This window comes from Cygnus atratus, chromosome 2, assembly GCF_013377495.2.
Source record: "Cygnus atratus isolate AKBS03 ecotype Queensland, Australia chromosome 2, CAtr_DNAZoo_HiC_assembly, whole genome shotgun sequence".
In the NCBI taxonomy this organism is placed as follows: Eukaryota; Metazoa; Chordata; class Aves; order Anseriformes; family Anatidae; genus Cygnus; species Cygnus atratus.
In genome coordinates this window covers 34,572,679-34,595,877 of record NC_066363.1, presented here as the reverse complement: position 1 = coordinate 34,595,877, position 23,199 = coordinate 34,572,679, and the positions used below count along the sequence as shown (strand labels likewise).

The 23,199-nt window shown below is 37.1% G+C and overlaps 1 protein-coding gene and 1 long non-coding RNA gene across 15 annotated transcripts in view; one reads left to right on the top strand and one right to left on the bottom strand.

The window, feature by feature from the left end:
* Window positions 1–408: 408 nt before the first annotated feature.
* LOC118255860 (uncharacterized) lies at window positions 409–21,900 on the top strand. Of its 3 annotated transcripts, XR_007707920.1 has the most exons (6): window positions 409–2,298; window positions 2,578–2,691; window positions 3,338–3,509; window positions 15,112–15,252; window positions 18,557–18,721; window positions 21,704–21,900. It is a non-coding gene; the product is annotated as an uncharacterized LOC118255860 (long non-coding RNA). The 3 variants fall into 3 exon arrangements; XR_007707919.1 differs by having other exon boundaries at window positions 409–2,691; XR_004781050.2 differs by having other exon boundaries at window positions 409–3,509.
* Window positions 5,281–23,199, bottom strand: part of PALS2 (protein associated with LIN7 2, MAGUK p55 family member) — a 54,127-nt gene continuing 36,208 nt past the window's right edge. For all 12 annotated transcript variants that reach the window (XM_035562395.2, XM_035562396.2, XM_050709260.1 and 9 more), the window contains 9 exons: window positions 19,240–19,392; window positions 18,485–18,712; window positions 17,172–17,303; window positions 15,063–15,162; window positions 14,404–14,472; window positions 13,639–13,800; window positions 10,959–11,161; window positions 10,438–10,566; window positions 5,281–8,156 (listed from right to left, as the gene is read on the bottom strand). In XM_035562395.2, coding sequence (XP_035418288.1) covers window positions 7,980–8,156; window positions 10,438–10,566; window positions 10,959–11,161; window positions 13,639–13,800; window positions 14,404–14,472; window positions 15,063–15,162; window positions 17,172–17,303; window positions 18,485–18,712; window positions 19,240–19,392 — 1,353 coding nt within the window. In that variant the 3' untranslated portion in view covers window positions 5,281–7,979. The remainder of the gene's footprint in view (window positions 8,157–10,437; window positions 10,567–10,958; window positions 11,162–13,638; window positions 13,801–14,403; window positions 14,473–15,062; window positions 15,163–17,171; window positions 17,304–18,484; window positions 18,713–19,239; window positions 19,393–23,199) is intronic.

Sequence of the window (23,199 nt, the reverse complement as noted above, 5' to 3'; positions counted from 1 at the left end):
TGAAGCTGATTCCTTGTGACAGGCTGGCCTCACGCAGAAACTGCTTCCTCGAGGTTAGGTGGGGTTTCCCTAGAAAGCAGAGGTGGTAAAAGGGCACTAGGGTCCTGCAGAGCAGGCTGGCGCTTGCCTCATGAAAGGCTTTGTTTCACTCCCAGCCCACTCTCCCTGAAGCCTTGCTTCCCTTTGATACAATTTTGCCTTCTGCAAGAGGAAGGGGGAAGAAGCCTCACCTTTGTGATTCGGAATCAGATCAGCACGAGGGAAGCTGAGGTCAGCGGCTGCTTTTTAAAGCACACGCTGTCTCCAGCAGCCTGCAGGCTCAGCCTTGTTTCGGTAACCAGCACTCAACAGGCCTGAGTCGCTTGGGCTTTTGTGCACTTGTTAATTACAGAGACGGAGTCCTGTAATGCTGGAGTACTTAGACAGTAAGGAAGGAACCCAACTTCAGCAAGGGCACTTGTAGGATAGCTGGAGAGGCCCAAGGGGCTCCACATTGAATGGGGAAGGGGTGCTGGTGCATTCAAAAGCCAAAAAAAGAGTTTTATTTCTAAACTGAAGGCCCCTCCTGGCACTGCGCATGGAACACCTCACTGCTGCGGCTGAGGCTGCACAATGGTGCATCCAGGAGCAAAATCTGTAGTACTAGAAGAGCCAGGCAAGGAGCGTTTGAGTACAGAGCTAGGTGCTTACACCCACCTCAGACAGGAGCAGACCCCAGGCTGGCACCTTGAAGCAGAGCTGCCACGTGGGCTCCAGGCTCCGTTTGTTGTCTTTGTGGCAGCTGCAGTGGTGTATTCGGAGTCTGTGCTGAGACGCGATTGCGAGGGATTTCAGACAGCCCCCTTCTGGGCAGGAAGTTTCACAATTCCAGAGCAAAAGACACAGTACGGAAAAATGAAAAAGCTTTTTAGTTTTCCTTCCTCAGCCTGCCGTATCAGGAGACAACCCTAAGCACAGTAAGTGCAAAGTCAAGATCTTTGTCGTGTTTTAAAGAACACAAGAATTTCTTACAAGTGTACGGAATTTAGCCTTCCCTACCCCCAGTGCAAAGACCAACCTTTGCAGGTGAGCTGGTCAGTGGAGGATTTTGTACTAGCACCCTAACAGTAGTGTAGCAGGAAATACTTGATGTGGAAGCGGTTTGCAGCAGTGAAGGATTAGGCTAAGATAAAAGGCAGATGTGCTCAGATTGCCTCCTGAGAGCATCTTCACTTAGCTAGAATTCACTGTATGACCAAAAAAATCAGAGAAGTTAATTGCAGTTTTTCAATATTAAATCTTTATTATATACAAAAATATTTTGTTGGGAATTAACAGAATTTCACAATTTTTACATTAATATTTTTATGCTTGGCTGTGTTTATTGTGAAAAATATTAGCTGTGAAAAAGACAATGGGGGTTTTAAAAAACAAGTTACAATTTAAAAATGTCCTACGTATTAGCTGACTTTATTAATGTCAAGTCAGAATGCTAACAAGTCCCATCTAGGCCTGCTCTATAGCATTGTATTCAAACAATTAGGTACTAAATCATCTTCAGCTTCACATTAGAAATAGTTAAATTTTCTTTTGTATGATATTTTCAGCTAATAAAATGTATTTTTTACAGGAGAGCAGTTCTTAAAGTTTTACAAGTGTCAAATCCAGTTTAGTATTCTGTAGAAGGAAAAAAAACAACATGCAAAGCTTCCAATAGGAAAAGAAAAACCCTTGTGAGAACAAGCAAGGTAAAGAAATGCACAGTGACAGACTTTCAGTACACATTTAAAGCAATACACTTACTTAATCAAGACTTTATAGTTCTTAGCCCAGTTTGGGGTGAGAGGGAGGTAAACTTCTTGTATTTTAAAACCTAAGGAGGAGGTTCCCCCTTCTATCAGAATACTCAAGTGTTACAAACAGGTAATGTATAATGCAGGACTCGGGGAGGGAAAGCTCAACATGCATTTTTAAAGGGGAAGAAATCCTTTTCAGCAGTTCTCTCCATATGTAATTGTGTACAAGACCTAAACCAACAAAAATCAGTCAAAAAAAGAAAAAAAAGCCCAATTTTGACAGCTGACAATTTTGCTGCCACTCCCAGAACTGCGCAAAGCACTATCATTAGTTTTGTTCTATAGTATGTAATGTATAAGATATCAAATAACTGAGAATTTATTTGGGTTTTTGGAAGAGATTTTACTGTATTCTAGGTAAATGTTAGCTACTTACGAAGCGATGACTTGGATCAGCTGTGAAGACAGCCAGACTTGCATGGACAAGCATTAGTGTGGAGCTGATGACATCAAAAGGAAAAGCGTAAGTGGGAGAAAGTGTCTCCAAGACTACTTCAACCATTTTAGCCTTGCAGCTTGGTCATATTCCACATCTAACCACTGCATTAGCAGCAAAAGAAAATCTATACCTAACTAGCAGGAGAAAGGGTTAAAGATATTGAAAACAAAATTCACATTTACTTTAAATGCAATGTATCCTATAAAATATAAATATTACTGAAATGCTCCTTAAAGAAAAAAAAAAAGTTTGGATGTGAAACTGCTTAACAGCCTTTACCAAGCTGGAATTTTTGTTTGTAAGTCTGTGCAGGTCAATTCCAGCTTCAGTGCCAGTAAATGAAGTAAGAATTCAGCAGTTCAACAAGTGACAGTTTGTGGAATAGTATCCCACTGTGGTCCAAAATGAAGAGTTCAAGTAAGTTAACAGACACTGTTTTGAATTTCTTGCAGTATATTAACCCTAAGACTAATTTATCTATCTACATAGCTCTACATGTCTGTGTGAGTGCACTTTGAATATATTTGGAAGCCAAAGCTGCCTCTTAATACTTGTTACAAGTGTTTTTAATGTATTAGGATCATTTCTTTAGTGTTGGGACTGCAAGCACTAAGTTACACCACTCTTAAATACCGGTGTCCCTATTGAACACTATTACCTCTACAAGACAAGTTGGGAATCCCAAACAATTCACATCAGTAAGGTTCTTTAAAATGTGAAAACTGAAGGGCGGGGTTGGGTATTGTTTGGGGAAGGGGGGCAGGACTTCATTTCACCCCCTTCAATAATGACAGTCTGCCAGAGAAAGCAAATGAAAGTACCTTAACTAAAGAAATCCCAAGATTACTGACAGCTAGAGAGAGATTTAAGGCAAGAGGTCTAGCAGACTAGAAGTCCTCACGTCAACTAACCACTACCTAAACACGGATAAACTGATCTCTAACACTGTTGCAGAAGTAGTATCATTAAGTTTGGCAATGACACAGTGCTTTAACGCTTCAGAACTTGGCTGAGGCAAGAAACCCTGCATGAAGTAAATAATCCTTATCTGTTTGCATGATAGATGTGACAGACTTCCACTTGTAACTGGTCTTAAAGCTGTACCTGCAGGCACAACAAGCAGCTGGGAAGCTATCGCAGTAGGCACTATAGATGCTTTGAGAAGTGGCATCTGCCTCAGCCTTCAGTCAGAATGAAGATGATAGATGAAGACTGGATGGAAAACCAAGGAAAAGGTAAAGGAAGTTTGAATTTGTTCTTGTTCACAGTAGCAGTTTGTGTAAAAACAGCAATAACCCAGATCTCCCAATTTCTGGAGTTGTGCTCTACTTGGTCACTCTGTACCGGTCCTTACTTAAGCAGAGCAGAGAGGCAAACTTGGCTCCAAAGGGTCCCTAGCTAGGAATTTTTTGTGTTTAAAATAGAAAAAAAATTTCCTATTTATTATCTGAATCACCCTTTAAAAACCAACAAACCAACCACAGACAACTTCCTTAACACTGAGCTGCAGGCAACTCATACAGCAAACCACTTAGGTGTGATTTTAGACGATGCAATGAATTAGAACAGAGGATCAGCAAAATAAAATTGTTCCACTTTGAGCCTGTCAAAGATGTGACAGCTTATGTAAACACAAATTCCAGACTGAAGAGATGATCTGCTGTCTTGCTCCAGAAAGCTTTTTTTTTTGTATGACCAAGTGCACAGAGCTGCACTGACCTGAGGACCGTGCACAAATGAAGAATACTGCACTGGGTGTAAATTTATTTCCCGTGCCTGGGTCAGTATGTGATTTTACCCTCATTGTATATCTGCAGATCATTTGTAAAGCCATTGGTAAGTAAGTCCATGCAAGGTGACATATTGTCAAACTGAACTTAATTGCCTACAGCTTGCACATGATGCGGAACCTCAAGTAGGCCTGCCAGTGTAACTTAAGAGACAGCAAGGTAATCAATCACTTGGGTATACATACACCAGAGTATTTACATTAAAGTTGAAGTTGGTGTATACTTACAGGAATTTTTGGTGCATTTAAGGAAATAACTTAGGGGTCTTGGCGTACTGACTGTATTTTTATGTATAACTTTTCATACACAGGGCAACTACAGCGTTTCTTTTATAAGTCTCTCTATATGTACAGAATTTTACAGCACCTCATGCACTGTTTAAAACATAGAAATTACAGATAAATATAGAATTTTTAGATTGAAATATCTGTATATTTAGAAAAATATACATTAGTAAACACAATAAACCTGGTAGAGAAGTGTACCAGTTCTAAAGTCTCACATGCAGGTACATTTCTGGATTAAGTCATGGTAGATAGTAATGTGGTAGCAGACATGAGCATTTTTTGTTTTACCATCCACATACATACATATACACAGACAACTATTTGATAATTCACTTTTCTAAACTACTTAAATAATTATCTTGTGATACATACCACATATCTTAAACATTTAGCAGCATCTTCACCTTGCTCAGACACACCTATTGTTATTAACAGTCAATGTAAAAACTTTTCCTGTCTGGAAAATGAATGTTTCGTACAGAATGAGATACATGAAATCCTCGTTATTTGAAATCCCCCAGGAATACTTCACACAGTTGTCATATGAAAAGTTTTCACTTGCTCAAACCTAGCCTTTCAAAGCATCTTTCCCCTAACTGCACAATGTGCAGGTGCCTGTCTAACTTCTGATGTGCTGTAAAGAACAGGTAGAGTCTATCACCACTGTGTATATAACTGCAATGGCACCTTTGTTCTAAGACCCTCCAAGAATGTATTGTTTTGTTTTACTAAAAGTAACTGTTATTCTAGTAATCCTACCAGGTAGCGACAAACTAACAGAATAGCTGATGAAAATCTGATTTCGCTTTAAAAAAAAAAAAATCCAAAATGTTATAAACCTGCCAATCTGGACTCTCAATTTGCATAATTTAACAAACAGATGCAAGGAATGTTTTTTGTGTTGTTTTTTTTTTTTTTTTTTTAACACTTGCACATAACCATCCAATTAAAAACCTGCAGTCACTTTGATAATGATCCTTGAATGCAACCTAAGCAACCCATCTCTTACTGCTTCAGAATCGTACTTCTCATTAGCATCAACATTAACAGCACAGGGTCAGCCGCTAGGCTCTGCTGTGCTAACTTAAATGTGCTAGATTTTAAAACGCTATGTGGCGCTTAAGCACAAGCTGAAGTTTCAGCCTTTAGCAAATGCATGGCTATTTGGAGATTGCTTGCTAGGTAGGCTCTTCTGACAGCGTGATCTCTGAGATGGAAATAGAAGGAGCACGGTTTTCCTTACTAAACCTTGGTGCCCATGTTTCATGTGATTCATTTGGCTAAGAGTACGAAAAAAAACAGATGAAAAAGAGTGATATTTGCAGTAGAAACAACAACAGTGTCGGAACTGAAGAATCTTCTCATTCCATTATTTGAGGAAGAGTGGGCTCAGCCCACTTTTGGCATCACAAATAGAGCATTTTCTAACTTACAATGAAAAGGCATCGTATCTGTCCAGTTAGCACATCTTATTTACAGCATATGTAGGTCTTCTGTTACACAGTATACAAACACAGTTCAGTCAATTTCAGCTTGTAGTGCCAAGAGTAAGTCATCAAAATAGTCAAGCAATGGCTCTGCTATCTTTGCTGCTACATAAAACATTTGATCCATTTCTCAAAGCAGCCTCTGAGTGACAGGATCACAGAACATGTCTCCTGGGAAAGGCAAATAAAGGTCTTGTGCTGCTGCCACGCTTAAAAGCTCTGCCAAACTTAAACAAAACCAGAGAAAACGCATCCTGAAAACTGTAACAATAAAGCAAAGTAGCGGTACAAATTTTCCTTAGAAAATTTCAGATTCCCTCTAAAGACTGAAATCTCATTGTTAACAGCCACACCGATGACCTGTGCTCACACACATTTTTTGACTCTTATTTTCCAAATACACTGGGATCTCACATTGCTCCCCACTCACCAAACAACCAACTTGATAGGCTTTTTAAATATCATCCATAGTATACAGGTGGGGTGTTTTTGATTTTCTGTTTTGTTTTAGATTTACACTTTTCCTATACCACATATCAACAGTTTCCCTTGTGCACAAAGAAGTATTTAAGAGCCCCAGAAACAACACTGATTTACAGTGTAGAAGCTTCTTTTCCTTCAGAAACAGTTCTGAGGACGTTGCCTTTTTAACAGCATTCTGTGTCACGCTTTGGTGTTGAAAAAGAATTCAGAAGCCAGGTGCCTGTCACCAGGTGGAAGAGCAATGACTTGTGTTTAGACACCTAACCTGATAATTGATGGTGTATGTTACTATATACAACAGCTAAGATGGTAATATAAAATGTGAGCACAAAAAGAGCTAGTCTTAGTGGCAAGCTATATTTTCATTTTGTTCTTGTCAAGCAGAAATTTACATTAGCGTAGGTTTTGATGAATGAACTTGCAGCTAATATGAATTGCACCAATGAGCCTACTAAGGGGAGAATTGTCACTAAACCTAAACGAAAATATTGTAAAACAAAAACAGTATAAACAACATTGCTTTTTAGCAGTAAGCTTCCAATTCACAAGCTATTGGATGAAAAAATCAATTAAAAACACAATGCAACAAAGAGCACAGAAATTCCATTATATCACGCTCAAAAATACAACAGTTTATCACACAAATATTCCAAAAGATAATAGAGAACTCAGCTAAATATCACAGGAAATTAAGCCACAGATCACTATATAAATATCAAACAATGTCCTAAGAAAAGAAAATACTGTGGTTTTTTTTTCCTTTTTTTTTTTTTAAGCAATGTGTTTTCACAAGTGTGAAAAAACAGTGCTAAACATTAAGCTTCACTCTACAAGGCTCCACGTTATCAGGTTCTCTCTAGGCTACTTCACCATCGGTCTGAAATACCTTGCATACAAGCTTTCTAACGTAGGTACTTCAACCATAACAGGCTAACAGGTTAGCTCCCAAGAACTAACCAAGCTTGCAAGGTATTGCTTTATGTTATTTTAAGAGACATATATAAGGGAACCTACAGAACAATACAGTTGTCTAAATCAAGAGACATCAGGAATTTGTGAAACATCAAGAATGCATCAACATTAAGCAGAAAGAAGCTGGAGCAATGGAGCTGGGTGTTGGTTGTTGCTTTTAGTAGTTAGAATTCTGCTCCCATTAAATTATTATTTTTTAAGGAAAAAAAAAAAAGAAAAGAAATTAGTGTTCTTTCCTAATAAAAGCTACAGACTTTTGACCAGTTAAACACTGACATTAACAAGTTTTACAAAAATTGTTTCAAGTATCCTCTCTTTAATCACAGTGAAAATGTAAGACCAAGATGTAAATGTTAAAGTGAATGACTGAAAGTTTCTTAGATGAAAAAGGCAAAGGTACTAAATCAAAACATATAAAATGCTTAAACGCATTTCCTTCATGTGATATGAATAGAAAGGTTATCTGTAAAAAGTTAGAAAAATTAAAATAAATTACATATTTAAGTACACTTTCCCTTCAACATTTTTTTTTTTATAAAAAGTCAGAATAGTGTACTTTTGAATATACACAGAGTAAAAACGCACAGGTGCCGCAGGTTATCGTTGGTATCTACACAACATCTTGTCACATTAGTTTATTTGCTGCAGTTGATTTTATTTGTTACTTATGCTCATCTTCAGCAAGCTCAATATACCCAGCTAATTGGGACCCACTGTGGTTCCAGCCTCAGTTTCTCTATAGCAGTCTGTAGCTTCTCAAAGGCTTTGTCTAGGTTGTCATTTACAATGGTCAGATCAAAATAGTGGTTGTACGCTCGCTGGATCCGGGCACTTTCATCCACTGTTTTTTTCAAATCAGTGTCCTGTTGAAGGCATTTTAGAAATTACTTAGAGCACAAGACTTGGCAAATCCTTATAAATTAAGTACCACTTCATGACATAGTACAACTGACTGTTTAAAGCTCTATGTTGTATATATATTGAAAAAATAAGAAAAGGTCTCATTTATAGCAAATCCACACAAAACTCAAGTTAAAATGCAGTGACTGGGCTGAAAATGTTGTACACAGTGTTAACAACATTAATTATGGCAACCAAGTGTTGCAAATTTTGTGATTTTTAAGAAAGCCAATAAAAGCACATGAACTGGGGCCTGTATACACAACAGGCAGCTAATCATCTTGTGTGTGCAACTGACAATTCAATCAGAATAAAATTAATGCTTTAGGAATAATTATGTCAATCAGTTATGTAAATATATTTATGCCTCCTCCCCCCCTCAAAAAAAGCACCAAAAACCCAAGAAATAATATTACCATTAAACAAAAGACAATGGAAGATGCATTTCTAGAAAGATCCTCTGGAATACCCTATTAGTTTTAGAGACTACATTTCAGCCTTCTTGCTCACACGTCATTTCCTCATTCCTGAAGTGCTGCATTACTTTATTTCTGACATGAGCTGCAAACTGTGCAGGAAATTTCTATTCCTACACTATGAAGCCGCCATGAAGTGCTGCCAATCAGCATTTTTTCATGTTTCATTAGTCCTGCGTTCTTAGAAGACTCCTCTCCACTTTCACACAAAAACAATTTTCTGTAAGCAGTTATGAGATACGTTACCCTGCTAATATTCATCTGAATGTTTTGAAGTCCCAATACAGTTGTAAATACAAAAGTCAAAATTAAAACTTTGCAAATAGCCTTTCCTTCACAGTAAATGAAGGAGGAAAGCAAACAAACATACCATCACAAGCCTCAGAATTTTTTGCTGTGGCCTAGGAAGCTACAAATAATGTAGACAGACCCACTAGACTGCAGGACATATGCAATAATTTAAATGTACATTGCTTTTTCATTTGTTCAGGAAATACAAGAAGAAGAAATGAGAAGTCATGCTCTATATACATGTCCACAGATTTGATGTAGAATCTGTACAGATACATACAAGGATGTCCCTTAGGGAATCATATATTAGGAAGTGCAGGAAATTATTCTTATACTTGTCTGGACAGTTTTAATCTTGCCTTCCTGTATATGCAAGGCAGAAGTTAGTGTTTGTTTGGGGGAGGGAGGAAACACAAAGCACTCCCAGAGGTACTGGAATCTCTAACAACCAGAGACCAAAACTGGGACTGGACAGTCTCTCCTGTGGTTAGCAGAAAGGAATCTCACAGGTTTAAAAAAAATCAGTGTAAATTGATTCACTGCCCGTTTTATTGCTCTGAATGCCCCAACAGCATCATACAAGATACCGCTACTATCTAAGCTATAGCACTACAGTTGTGAGTTGTCAGCATGCCGTGGCTTTTCTCGGATGGGAAAGATGTACTGCTGAGCACAGAGAATGATTTTGTTAACTGTTCAATCTGGCTTTTTTTTTTTTCAATTTGGTCCTGCAGCTGGGAAAGTCCATGTCCATACAGAACACTTATAATTTGCTGTGTTGAAGGATACATGTCTCATTTGCTTCTGCTGTGTCTCAGAAAAGGAGACAGGATCTAATGAATAAAATGTGCCACGTCACTTTACATGACAAATCCAAGGAACTTCAGGGGAGGAAAAGCTATTCAACATTCCTTTTTCTGGCAGCTCCCAGCCATTTTCAGTGCAGCATGTGCTGCTGCAGCAGTGGAAATGAAGCCTAGTTGAATTCAAGTTGGGTTGTTTTTGTTGTTTTTTTTTGTTGTTTTGTTTTTGCCTTTTAAGACAGTCTGCAGTATCTTTCCTGAAGCTTACAGAGTCCATTTTTAAAGCACACCTATACTATAAGAAGAACCTGAACAAAACTTTTCTGGGGGGAGAGATGGGGAAGTGAAGGAAAGACACTTATATAAAAGAATAACTCCTACCGTCAAGTATCTAAAATTTGCTGCAAATAATCAAAGGTAGCACTTCCCAAAGAATACATTACAAGTAATTCTTGTAATCAACACTTATCTGTAAGAGGTCTATTTTTAAGAAAGAAGCAATCTGCCTTTTACATAGTATTTGATTAACTTCTTAAGTAATCAGCAAAAATCTTGCCTAACTTTTCTTGAAGACTTTAATTTCAGGAAAAAAAAAATCCATCTAAAATGAAAGTTAAAAAAAAAAGTCTAAACATCCTGCTCAAAGCAAACTAAATATAAAACAATCTGCTTACAGTGAGAAGTTTGGTTGTAATTCCAGCATCTACCACAGCCTTATGCATAGCACGCAAAGTCTCCAGCTCCGGAGCAGCAATAAACACTACATAGGGCATGAATTCTGAAGTCCTCAGTATTTTCAGGGCCTAGAAGCAATGAAAAAGAAAAAAAAAGTATGAGAACAAATCACAAGTCCCCATTACCTAAGGGGCACTGCAAAACTAGTCTGCTACAATGAGTAGAAATACATGATAGGTGAAGATTCTTACTTCTATTTCGGAAACTCCTGCATTGCCTTTTGAAATGCTCAACATTTTTTTCCTTGGCTAAAAAGATCTGCTGCTCTGCAAGGCTCCCATTTCCATGCAGAATCTAAGTTTTTTTCCCCAACCTTTCTAACTTATTCCAACTAAGTGCCATAAATGCAGAAATCCAGTTGGCAATGCAATCTTTCAACCAGCTAAGAAGCCTTCAGATTTAAAGGCATACCTCTTCTACATTGTACTCCTACTTTTTGAGTGTCACATAAATGATATACCTGTGGATTCACATCCAAGATGCAGGTCCTTCCTGTCTGAACAACTTCAAGGATAGAATCAATTTTAGTGCCATAAAGATTTCCTTCATATTCTCCATGCTCTAGGTATCTGCCAGCTTTAATATCCATCTCCATTTCAGCTCGTGACACAAATCTGTATGCTTGCCCATCCTTTTCATCATCCCTTGGCTTTCGTGAAGTAACTAAACAAAAAATATAAAATATAAGTTGAATTATCTTTTTGTACTTGGAATACATGCAAAAGACTGGACTGCTATTAAATCAGGGAAATTATAATATGGAATAATATGTAATTATAATTGTTCCATATACAGATTCATCAATTATTCTAGTTTACATTCCAGAACTGAGCACAGCCTTTCTCATTCTCTTTATTTCTATTCTTTCCTGTATGTCGTTTATCCCCAATTCTTTATTTCCTTTGCATTACTCCTTCAGACCATATACAATACTCATTCATGCCATTTTTTTTAATTATTCACTGAAAATAATTCTTTAAGTGACTTCGAAATCAAATGGAACTTTAACTCTCAAAAGCCAAATTTACTTCTGAAAAATCAACTGAGTACCCTTCAATATCCTCCTCCCCCCAAAAACACTATCACATCCTTCATTCACTCTTCAGAGCAGAATTACCTGAACTAGCTATAAAGAAAAGTTAGCTCAAATACCAGAAGAAGCCCAGCCACAGTAGCAAGAAACATAGCGGTGGCCAGCTGATGCTACTTTCCAGGACAACCTATCCTTTAAAGTGAAGAAAATTCATTGCAGAGAAATTGAAGCCCACACTTAAATATAACATTAGCAGCTAGCTTGGATGTTGGCATGCAGTGTGCAGCATAGATATTATTTAAGTAAGAAAGTGAAAATTAAATTATAAAATAATGTATCAGATTATTACCTACTTTGCTGCCCTATCATTGTATTACCTGCCCACTATCTGCATTTAATTCGATTTCACTTTAGAATGCGGATCCCTTTGGCAATACTGTGATACAAGTAGGAAACATTCCCCCCTCTCCAGGGATTCCTATCAACTTCATTATTATAGAAAACTCAAGTCCCAAAAGCAACGATCTTCTGAAACTGTTAGTAATGAAAGTATTACTAGAACGCCTAATCTTAGACAAGATGCTACAGATTGACTGGAAGTATAATGATTAATATAACACACACAAAAAAAAAAAAAAAGATCAGTTTGAAATAAACTTTAGAGAATAAGCTATAACAGCTGACAGCCAGATGACCTGACAGTTCAGCTATGCACACTGCAGAAAAAAACACAGCAACATGTGCTGGATCAGAACTCAACACCAAGGCCACACATGCAGCTATCTCAGGCATTTTCCAACAAACACATGTAAGAAAACATCTTTTGTGAATAACCAGAAGTTTTCCTAATCAAAGAAACTGAGGCCAATTAAAATTACTGATTAACCTACTTAAAATCTCAGTATAATGTAAAGAGATGCCATATACAACGAACTATGCACTTCATGACGTGCATGATGAGATTGTCAGATGGCTGAGTTGGGAAAGTTAATTCATATGACTTTATGACTTTAAAGGGCATTCAAAAGCTCTAAGTATAAGCATTTTAACATTGTGTTACATTACTGATTTGTAGCTATAGCATTTTAGAGAAATCAGTGATTCTAAGGGCTTTTTAAATGGAAACAAAAAGTTTAAAAAATAACAAAAAGTTTCTTGCTAGTTTGGCAATAAAAATAACGGGATTCCCAAGGGAAGGTTTCCTTTAAAGAAATAACGCTGCAAAATCAACCTTGTTATTAGTCACACATATCAGCTCTTAGCGCACTGGCCAGTTTTAATGTTTAGAAATTCAGCAAATTAGGAAGGGAAACAAACAGAAGAGAACAGATTGTTTTTGAAATTCTGAAGGGCACATGGCAGAAGGAGAACAGTAATGTAGCTAGGGTTGTCTGGTCAGAGGTCAAACAGAACAGGGACAGTTTAGAAAAAAACCAAGATCTTTTAAGTGAGCAAAAGCAGCTATGTGACTGGAATGAAGGCAAGAAAACAACCGAATATTTCAGTTAAGTGAGAAGGTTCTTTTTCTGAAGTTGATAGAAAAAAAGATGATGGGCTTGGGTCTAGATAGAAAAAACTTCAGATTATCATACAGACATTAAAGATCACAAATGCTTCTATTTTATTGGAAGCTTACTTGTTTCCTTTCCCTAAATTACCAATACTGAAGTAACAATTTATAATGCCTAGGGTGCTTCTACAGATGGAAAACTAAACAGCAGACCTGAGAAACTCCACTGGCTGTTGATTACAGAGACTACTAGCAACTTCCAAAATCCCCTCAAGTGTGTGGGGTAGTGACTGACACTGCGTGAACCTAGCAGATGGGCAGATGCTTAACGACTGGCAGATGCACACACAAAAACTGGTTTTCTGCAGCCTCAGTAATGGTTAATTGGGAGTTGCAAATATTTTCACTGTAGTCATATGAAAGTCCAGTTGTATGATAAGATGAAGAATGTTTTGTCCTTTTGTTTCCCCACTCCCTGTAATTTTTATACACTGAGAAAATTACTTCTACCATGAATCAATGGCATAAGCTTTAGGTATTTTCCATATAATAAGAAACTTAACACATGACATTACAGTAGGAGTGCTGACAACTTACATGGCACCGTAGTTCCAAACCTAGTAGGATTCAGTACTATAAACCTGTTCTTCAAGCTTCTTCGCCCCACTCCTTGGGCACCAATTAAGACCAGTGTTTTCCTCTGAAAAGGAGGCATTTTGGCTACTTCCTCATAGATCTGGATTTCATGACGATCAAATTCTACATTGAGAAGCATACAAAAAAGTTAGTAGTCAGAACTTTAAGAAAAAAACAATAAGGAATTCTGCTATATCTGAACAGATCATTTGTGAATATAAATAGTAGTCAAAGGGCCTTAAGTCTGATATAAGCTTTCTTGCTTTAAATTGGTATGGAGATAGAACTTATTCATGGAAAACATAAGGTCAGGTTACCACGTCCAGATGGCTTTTGAGTGGGGTCTGCCTTTCCAAGGAGGGAGATTTAACAACCATTCCGAGCATTCTCTCTTGACCTAGGCAGCCCAGAACTGGACACAGGACGCCAGGTGCAGCCTCCCCTGTGCTGAGCAGGGGGGAAGGATCGCTTCCCCCAGCCTGCTGCCAACAAAGCTTTATTTTTTTTCTCTTTTCTAAAAGTTCTTTGATTTCTACCTACTGAAACCTGTATTTAGCACCATTATACCTTCACTGGTTACAACTGCTTTTAAACCAAAAACCTACCTGACTTATTGAATGTATAATAGAATATTTTACTGCAAATCTTTCAGCTTTGGATACACCAGGCTATCTGCAAGTTTAGAAGCACAGAGAACTTCAATTCATATGCAATATTAAGAGATACCTGCATTTCTTGTAGTGAGGTACATCATCTTTTTCTTTTTTTTGCTGCTTATTGTTCCACAGAAAGGCCCTAGAAATACGAATTGAGACAAACTCATTTTTGTTAAATGTTTTTTTCTGAACATTTACATTTCTGATTTACATGAACTTGTGCATGTTTAGATTAATTATGCTTACAAGGACTATTTTCAAGAAATTACCTTTCTTTTTTAAACCTCCATATATTCTAGGGAAGGAGGTTACAGCTATTTTCATACACATTACACAGTGTGGTAAGAATGGAACAGAGGAAAAAAGTAGTTTTCCAGGGAAATTTTCTAAAAAACACTAGAAAAATACTTCAAAAACACTGAATTTATTAACTTTCAGTGTGTACTATAAAAACATATCTGGAAAAAAGTGCTAATTCTTATGGCTTTCCCACCTCATTTAGCTTTTCATCAGCAGGTGGTAAAACTGATTTATGTATCTTCAAAGACTAACGCATATACTCTAGACTTTGTCCTTTAGTCAATGCCCAAACCATACATACATAGTAATCAGCATTTAGCATTATTTTAAGTATTCTCATACAGCAGTTTTCTGCTATCTGTGAATGTAGGAAAACCATAACAAATGGAGTCAGAGCAAAATATATTCCTGAAATTCCTTAAATCTCACCTGAGTTGTCCCAGTCCCTCCTAACAAAAGCTTTTCTCTTCTCTTCCAGGAACTGGCTAGGAATAAGCCCCGCACTTCCTCCTTCTTTGACATGACTAGCCTGGAAAAGAATAAAATCAAAGGTAACTTGTGAGAAGCATTTTTCTCATGTCGTGTTGATGACTACTTTCACACTGCCAGTTTCTCAATGGTGAGTACTGATACATTTATTACTGCGACACACAAAATCAAAGTCAGACCTGGATGTTAAAAATCTGTCTTATAGTAACAGTGGCTTGTCCCTGAAGTATTAAAACTCAGGAAACAAATAAGATACAAGTTTTCCCATTCGATTAGTCTGCTTTTAGCCTGCTAGCCTGCATTAGCCAGCCATAAACTTTTGGAATAAAAATCCTACATAGAATTCAATAGCTCCAGCTCTGAAGTGATAAAACTCAAGACTTTGTAGGACACAATACACTTATTTTGTATTCTTGACCTGCTCCAAACACGTTCCAGTGCAGCTTATTAACTGTCATTTTATATACTGGGAATGCCATGAACACACATCTAATCATGCCTTTTGCACTACTTAGCTACATATTTAAATCAGTATTCTTCAGTATTCTTGGTAACAGAAGTTTGGCTAAGATTCTCTGTAAACCCATTTCAGGGCAGGCCCAATTCTCAGCAAGCTTAATGCACACAAACACACCATTATGGAATGTTACACTTTTCTTCTCCATAACCAGTCAGCCTTGTCACTTGCTTACAGGAGCTGTTTGCTTTTCAAGTTGTACCCTTCTACTTATTAGTGACTAATTGATTTTTCACAGTTAGTGAATTCCCAGTAACTTCTTGGGCACTCTAGCATTTCTAGAATGCCCAAGGAAAAACTAACTTATTCCCCAGCAGCATTATCTGCACAGTATTACCTGCAACACATTATATTGGCTTGATGCATTTAATTTTTGCCATTCATCAAGGGCGTTTATGAGCACTTTTAATTTATTTCTCCTGGATTCCCGTAAGTGGCAAGCTGAAGAAATTTGAAAAATAGTATAGAAGACAGCATGTAAGCTAAATGTCAAACTACTCTAGAGTTTTAGTGTTGAACTCCTGAAACAAATTAACTTGGCAGTAATAATTTTTCTGCTCATCCTCACATTTTTTATTCTTTTTTTTTCCTGTTATTACCATCACTGACAAGCAACAGAATTCAGCAACAGTTGTTGATGTATATTCAGAAATTTTTGTCGCTCTTAATGAGATGTATATATATTGCTCTCAAGTGACATTTGGCTCTCTATTGCTTGTTATCTAGCAAAGGGTTTGAAATTTAGGGGTGGAAAGGGAAATTAGTAATGCTAAAATCTTAAGCCTAGCTTGCCACTGCCACTTGCAAAGTTTAGTGTCTTGGCTGAGAAAAGTGTCTTAAAGGTTCACTTGTATTTTCAAGGGCACTGATCATGTTCAGCTGTGTGTACAGTGTGTTGAAAAAATAAAGACAACATAAGCATCCGATTATGCTTCTACTGAAGGACTGAATGCAGAAATACAATCTGAACTGTTAATATTTGAAACAGTGACAAACACTTAGATTATAACATATTATAGCTTACCAACAGTGACCACCACTGTGAAAATAAAAGGTACATTTTCTCCAAAATAAATATTCTTACCCCTCTTCAGATCCACAGGGTTAATTTCCCTCTCCCCCCTCAACTCTGAGCTCACAGGAACAGGTCCACTTCTTCCCCAGTCACTGCCAGGGAGGGCTTACCACAATTTACATAGTCAGCCTAAGGCTTTATGCTAGAAATTATCCACTTATAACTGATTTTGGAGTATCTTATGACTTATAATACATGAACAAAGGCATATAAATAGTAGTAACAGCAAAAACACAGTGTTACATACAATTTATATATGATTGTTAATATTTTGACTTAAGATACTAATAGCTTGAAATTGGATTACACAAGAACAAATATTTAGTATCTACTATTAAAAAGAAGTAATCCATTATTTAAAGAGTTTATATTTAAAGAGTTTATATTTAAAGAGTTTGTTATTAAGGCAATTAGTGAAGCTCTTTTTTTTTTCTTTTTAACTTATTTATTTACTAACCTGCCACCAATTTGGATCTTCACGGTTTACGATCTGAAGAATTTCTCCTTTACAAAATTTCAAACCTGCTTCTTTGCATGGGATGAGGTTGTCATTATATGGATTATAATCAAAATGACACTTCACAAAAACCTGAAATGTGGAAAAATTTACAATACTTACATGTTACGAAAGACATTCTTACGAATTTACCTGTCAAAGCTAAATAGTGTCTTTATCTACAGCATAAAATTTTTGACATGATCAGATTTTCATTTTACAAGTAAAATGCAAGCTATAGGAAAAAGAAAAAAAAAAAAGCCTGGCAAAGTACACCAGCTGAGAAAGGAGAAATAATCTGCAATACAAACCTTGGTTGAAAGAGCTTCATGACAAAAATAAAAAGCCAACTGCTCAATTTGGGCAATGTATTCATGTTTGCACTTCAGCGTGTCCAACTTTAGCTTTCTGACTTTAAGTTACTTAAAAATATATATATTACTCAAGGTGTGAGCACTGTCCTCAAGGTTTGTAGAATCCTAAGAATTAATTTTGCCATGAACTCAATGTTTGAAAAGAAACAAGATATGTGACTGCTTAAGACTCAAATTTGATGCAGGGGAAGGAACAGTGAGTTGCATCAGTGGATTGGAAGCATCTTTGACTTTTTTCTGTCAGCCAGGAGAGCAAAGGAAGCAACATACCTGCCTCAAATACAGCACAGCAGATAGCATTTGCTCAGTGTAAGCATAGTCTATTATAATCATGGGCATTAAGACCCACTGTCTGAAGGAGTCCCACAAGATGTTTCAAATGCACTAATTTAGAGCAACAAATTACTTCTGCCGTGGAGAAACTGACAGTCTACAGCAACAACAAAAGAATAAGTAATAGCCACCATCCAAGTTCGTTCCTAAAGTCACTGAATTCAAGCTCATCTGTTGAATTCAGTGTGTTTCTGAATTCCACGAAACATTACCTGGACATTGGTCATGTTATAAACACACACACTTCAGTGCAGTTTAGTGTGATTATGGCTAGGTTATTGGAGGTCACTGGATGTCACAGAAACATGCTTGGAAGCATACAGACACTTAACTATCTTAGATACTAACAATTTTTTAAGCAGACTGATGTGGGGTGTCACCTCAATATGCTGAATAATCCCATTTCCAACGTGTACTTAAAGGCAAGTACAGGTATTTAGCCCTTCTGCTAGCATTAAATGCACAAAATAAACAAAGTGTATCTAATACAAAATCTTAAAATAAACTTATTCAGAAAATACCAAATAGAAATTCTTTTGACAGAATTGTTAGAAACATGCTACTGACCTGTTGAGGAATAACAGTGTCTTTGTAGCTGGGGAGAATCTTCAGAGTGACACTGCCACTAATATTTTTCAGCAGTTCCTGCAATTCTTTTGGATTGTTTCCAACTTCATGGCCATTCACCTCTTTAATAATGTCACCTACATGCAGAAGACCTTGTCGATCTATCATTCCGCCATGGAGAATTCGTGCTATTACCAGATCATTGTTCTCAACTCTAAACGTAACACCCTGAAAGAGGTACGTGACACCTAGTTTACCATTGTTTGAATTTCAATTTCATTTTACCTTCATCTCAAGCAAAATTACATAGCTCTGAGATACTCTTATCTCCCCCAGTGAAAACAGACAATAATAGTTACTATGATGTAAGAGTTTCTAATACACAGGTAAGTATCAAGTGACACAAAAGTGCTTTCAGACAAGGTTTTCATATGACTGAACAATGACTGTATTGTTCTTGATTGCACGCAGTCCTGACATTTTGTATCAAGACCAAACAGATGTTGTGTTAGTCAGTTATGCTAGCAAGTAATTCTACCTAATGACTGCCTGTTCACTAAGCCATAAATTCTTTGAGAGAACAGGATGGAGAACACACAAATACCTTCCTGTTTCAACCTCTTAATACCCATCCAATCACCCATTAAATTACACAACATAATAAGGGTAAGAATTAAAACTTAATGCAAGAAATAAGGCACACACTCACAGGCTTTCACTCACATTTTAAATTAAAGACATCTTCAGTCACTTACCAGTGGTTCTCCTGCTCTTTTGTGAATTCCAAGAATACGAATAGCATCTACTGGAACAATTTGGTTGTTCACTGAAGAATTATTGACTTCTGGGCTAGAAGGAGGGGAATCGTAACATTTTGAAGCCACAATATCATGTGCTTCCAAGAGTGACTGCAAGGGAAAAGAAAAAACCTTTTTTAAAAAACACGGAATAACCATTCGTAAAAGGGTTTCATGCTGGAAAACCACTGAAACTACCCTTTGAGATCAGATCTTGAAGCTATTTCATAAGGAATACAGCAAAAATCAATTTTCACGTTTGTATGAAATGTAAGTAACTCACATGGCCTGCTAACCCTACTAGCTTGGCAAATCTGCTCTCTTTTTGTAAATATAAGTGCTTCTTCTTAAGAAAGCATAAGAGAAATGTAGTGAATTTGGGAGTAATATGTGAACTTCAGGGAAGAAGATGGAAAGAGGAGTACCTACAACAGTGTTTCACCTAATGAAACAGTATCCAAGCAAACGCTTTAAAGTAAACGAACAGCCCACTGCAAAACGATGAAGATAACTCATCATTAGATACGTGTATTTAATGTAATAAAGTTTTCCTCCACAGTAATTTGGAAGTAACTCTAAATTAAAGATAATTACAGATATGTAAGGATTTCTAGCAATCTGCAGAATGAGTGCTTTCTGCTTGCATAAAACCAAGGCAGAATTCTAGCACCAAATGAATCCAAGTTGACAGAATTTACATTTGGAAAACAAGAGTTCAGACTTTATACTTATAGTTAATGGTGTTTTTATCAGTGCACATATGTAAGTACAGACCAAAAGGAGGAGATCCAAATAAATATAATCATCTTTGGCAGACAATGAAATTTAGACTTGATTTTCTGGTAAAAAAGGAACTTTAAGATTTAAAGAAAAGATATGTAAGGCAATATGCACAGGTAGAACAAGATAAAACTTGTGAATTAGAGAGCAGAGGCTTTCTGTCTTAAGGAGGAAAAGGGACACCCTTCAGCCACCACATATCATAGCTCAAGATAAAGGGTCTGTGACACACAGTCTCTCTGATAGAGAGAGGAAGAGGAAAACAAGCAAGTAGGAGAGATGTCTATTAGGCCTATCTTACCTCAAATAACATAGACAGCTTTGTTTCAAACACTGACCTGAAGAGGTATGGTCATGTTCGATTACTGACTGGTGTCAAATAAATAGGTAAAGAGAAGTCACAGAGAACAGGACGTCACAGGGCCTATGGTGACATGCTCATGCCAAAAGAAAGCAGGAAACAGTACTAAAAAATGGAGTAGGTGGACAGGCCTATGAGTTTAACAATTTTGCTGCACAGTCTGCTCCATCCTTCCGTAAGTCACCTCTAACGTAACAGTTGTGCAACTGTGTTAGCGTAGTGCTAAGCTCAACATGCAAACCTCCAAGTGTCATTTCTGAACAGTCATTTTAAACTGCCTACCACGTAATGACCCTACTGATATTTCAACTTGAGATTAGAAGGAGCTACTAATTCACGGATTCTGCCCCTGCCATTAAGACTGTAAAGACAGCTGCTTTTTGTGGCTGCTCTGATACTGTGGACATAAACCAAATCAAATGAAATAGGAAAAACAATAATTTATTTAAATCAAGCAGCTGTCAGATGGTAGCAGTTTCTAATTCTTCATCATACAAGACACATGCAATCCAGAAAATACAGATCTTCATTTGCCAATGTTTTCAAGCATATTTTTTGGATCTTTCTACGTTTCTAAAATGAAGCCAACTAGTATCAACTATGTTTTTTGACACATTAACACAGACAAAACAAGTAGATGTACCTATATGACACTTCCAGTTTTCTCTTTTGGTCACATGCTAGTAAAAAATTGTTCCCGAAACTCCTGGCCACAAACTACTTATTTTCTTGCGTAGCCTCACACATGAGCATACTTACACAGCTTGCTGCCCTTAACAGTTATATAATTTATGGATTATAATCTGATTCACAACCAAAAAAAGTACTAAGCAAACAGTCTGTGCCATCCTTTTCAAAATAACATGCTCCATAACACTTTTCAGTTCTTAAAAGCCTCATCCCATCATTCGCATTCTGATTCTATTTATTCGCTCAGTTTCATGGATGAGCATGAATTCATTCAACTGCTACTTAACCATCTCTTGATCACAAAATCTTTTTCCTGCTATTTCCATGATGGCTGAGTCACAGGGGGGCTATCAGGGACTGTAAACTGCTGCCCATAATTATAAAATTATTTCTTTGAGACAAGCAATACCATTAATTTGGAAAACATAGAATCAGCCCTTAAAACAGCTACACAGTAGTAAAGATGAAATTTTAAGAGAGCTAAGTTCTTCATGGTGGCTTGCTGTATGCCTTTACTGAAGTGGAGACAGGAGGCAAATTACATTTTGTGTAATTACAAATCACAGGGAATTTTTTCTTTCTTCCTTACAGATCCCTTCTTGCGGAATTTGGAATATGTCTCCCTGGAACAAATGAGGCAGAAAAGATAGCAATTCTGTAGTAATTAGTTATTTTTCTATTTCCTCTTTAAAGAAGGAGACATAGAGTCTCCCCAAGACTCAAAAAGAGAATTATATCCACATTCTGGACTGCAAATTTTCTTAGAAGTTCTTCTAGAGTGGTCATTACTATGGTATCAGTTAAATAAAAACACTTACTTGAAATTATGCAACTTTGCCCTTAATTGGTTTTAATGCCTGCCTCCAGATGGGGAACAGCAGCACAAAATTAGGGGCCAAAAAGTACACTCTAATTTTAGGCTTCCAAACTGAGTAACATCAGATCTATTTTTACAAAATCAGTAGCTAGCTGCTTTTTGGCTGTATGCAGCAGCCCAAACTGCCCATTGCTTCTGCAAATGAGACTAAACATCTCACAACAAGCACTTGGAAAATAAAAAATACAAGATTAAGCTGATTCAGACTTCTTTCTAAGTGAACTCAGTAATTCTGACAGAGTGAAGGATAGTTTAGTTCTCAAAGGCAGCATTTAACTGTCTTAGCCATTAAGTAGACATTTTTTTTCCTTTAGCTTCCTACCTGACTCTTTGCGTACCATCCAGGTTTTGCAACAAATGAAGTAGGGAGCCCTAGAAATAGCTTACTTCTCTTACATACCCATGACTTACCCACTGGTACAGAGAAAAGAGCAGGCAACTTTGCTCAGAGCATGTAATAAACACGACATGAATTTTTAAAATAGGTTCCAAAAGAGAATCAAAGAGCATAACAGTAAGTCTGATATTGATACTAAACTAATTAGAAGATCATGTAAACAAACAAACACACAGAGAATGACTGAAATATTTTTGCATTGTAACTACCAGTTCCTCCAAACTCATCCTCTCCCTGTCCAGTCCCAATTTCTACTAAGGGGGGTCTGCTTCAGATCAAAGACTGATTTGAAGGTTCATTCAACAGTAAGTCTCCGAATCGTAGTCTTTGATCCCTTAGTCACGATGCCATTTTGGACAAATAAGAATGCAAGCAAGGCCAACATAATATTCTCCAGAGCAGGCAGAGGAACTACCAGCATTCACAACTGCTACTACATTAAAGGTTGAGGTGTTAAAGTGTTCCCTATTTCCAGCAGGCCACAAGACAGCTTGACAGCATTTCCCATGTCTATCTGTGTTAAATGGAAATGCACCTATAACATAAAATTGAAAACTTTTTTTTTTTTAAAAAGCCATATTTTTTAACTTGTACACCCAAAAATGTTTCTATGACTCTATACCTGTCTGCCAAAAGCAGCACATTTATACTTTGACAAAAGGTTTGCTTATGTTCTTATAAAGGAAAGTCTAGAATCCACCAAGGATTTACAAACCCTAATCTTCAAGAGACGGTATGGAAACTGATAACAGAATGGCAGCTATGAAAAAACACCTTCTTCTGACAAGTATATGTCAAAATTTCATGTATGTT